We start from the raw sequence: 844 nt of genomic DNA on the forward strand, positions 1-844 counted from the left end.
CCCAGAGCAGCTGGGGCTGCCCCTGGATCCCTGGCAGTGCCCAAGGCCAGGCTGGACATTGGGGCTTGGAGTATCCTGGGACAGTGGGAGGTGTCCCTGCCCATGGCAGGGGTGGCACTGGATGGGCTTTGAGGTCCCTCCCAACCCAAACCCTTCTCCATGCTCATCATCCCTCACCTCACTTGGGCACCCCGTTGTCACTCTGTGCCCAGCTGCACCCACTCTCCGTGTGGCACCCGGTCACCACGGTTTCATTCTGCCCCTGCAGGCATGGCCAGGCCACTCAGGCGAGCGGGAACAGCAGGGATCCAGGGCTGTGGGGACACGCGAGCAGTTGGGGGCTGTGGAAAACGGGGAGCTACAGACAGGGGCACCCCTGGAGAGCAGCACCCATGGGCAGTGGGGGCCCAGGCAGTGGCACCTGTGGGCAGTGAGGACACCCAGAGGTGTCAGAGCACCACCAGTGCAATAGCCACTGGTTTCCATCATTACTGGGGTCCCTGTAATGAGGAGAGTGGGGGCTCTGCTGTGGGGCTGCGGTGGCGTGGGGGTCCTTGGGGTGCCCTGTGTGAGGGACCTGGAGGGGCCCTAGGTGCCCTTGAGTGAGGACAGTTTTGGGGTATCCTAACCAGGAGAGGCATTGGCTGCCCTCGAGGGGCTCTTGGGGCATCCCAGGTGGGAGGGGAGTGAGAGTTTGGGGTGTCCCATGTCGGGGGTGCCTTATGAGGCTTCTGTGGATGCCCCAAGTGGGGTCTTGGGGTGCCCCTAATGGGGACCCTTGGCTTGTCCCGAATAGAGGTACCGGAGGTGGGAGGGGTCTCGGGGTGCTGCAGCAGGGGGGGAC

At 64.3% G+C, this 844-nt stretch overlaps 1 protein-coding gene across 1 annotated transcript in view; it reads left to right on the plus strand.

The window, feature by feature from the left end:
• Positions 1-768: 768 nt before the first annotated feature.
• LOC103620810 (unconventional myosin-Vb-like) overlaps positions 769-844 on the plus strand; it is a 21,043-nt gene continuing 20,967 nt past the window's right edge. The window contains 1 exon segment of the mRNA XM_017738968.1: positions 769-798. Coding sequence (XP_017594457.1) covers positions 769-798 — 30 coding nt within the window.

This window comes from Corvus brachyrhynchos, unplaced genomic scaffold, assembly GCF_000691975.1.
Source record: "Corvus brachyrhynchos isolate BGI_N302 unplaced genomic scaffold, ASM69197v1 scaffold130, whole genome shotgun sequence".
Taxonomy (NCBI): Eukaryota; Metazoa; Chordata; class Aves; order Passeriformes; family Corvidae; genus Corvus; species Corvus brachyrhynchos.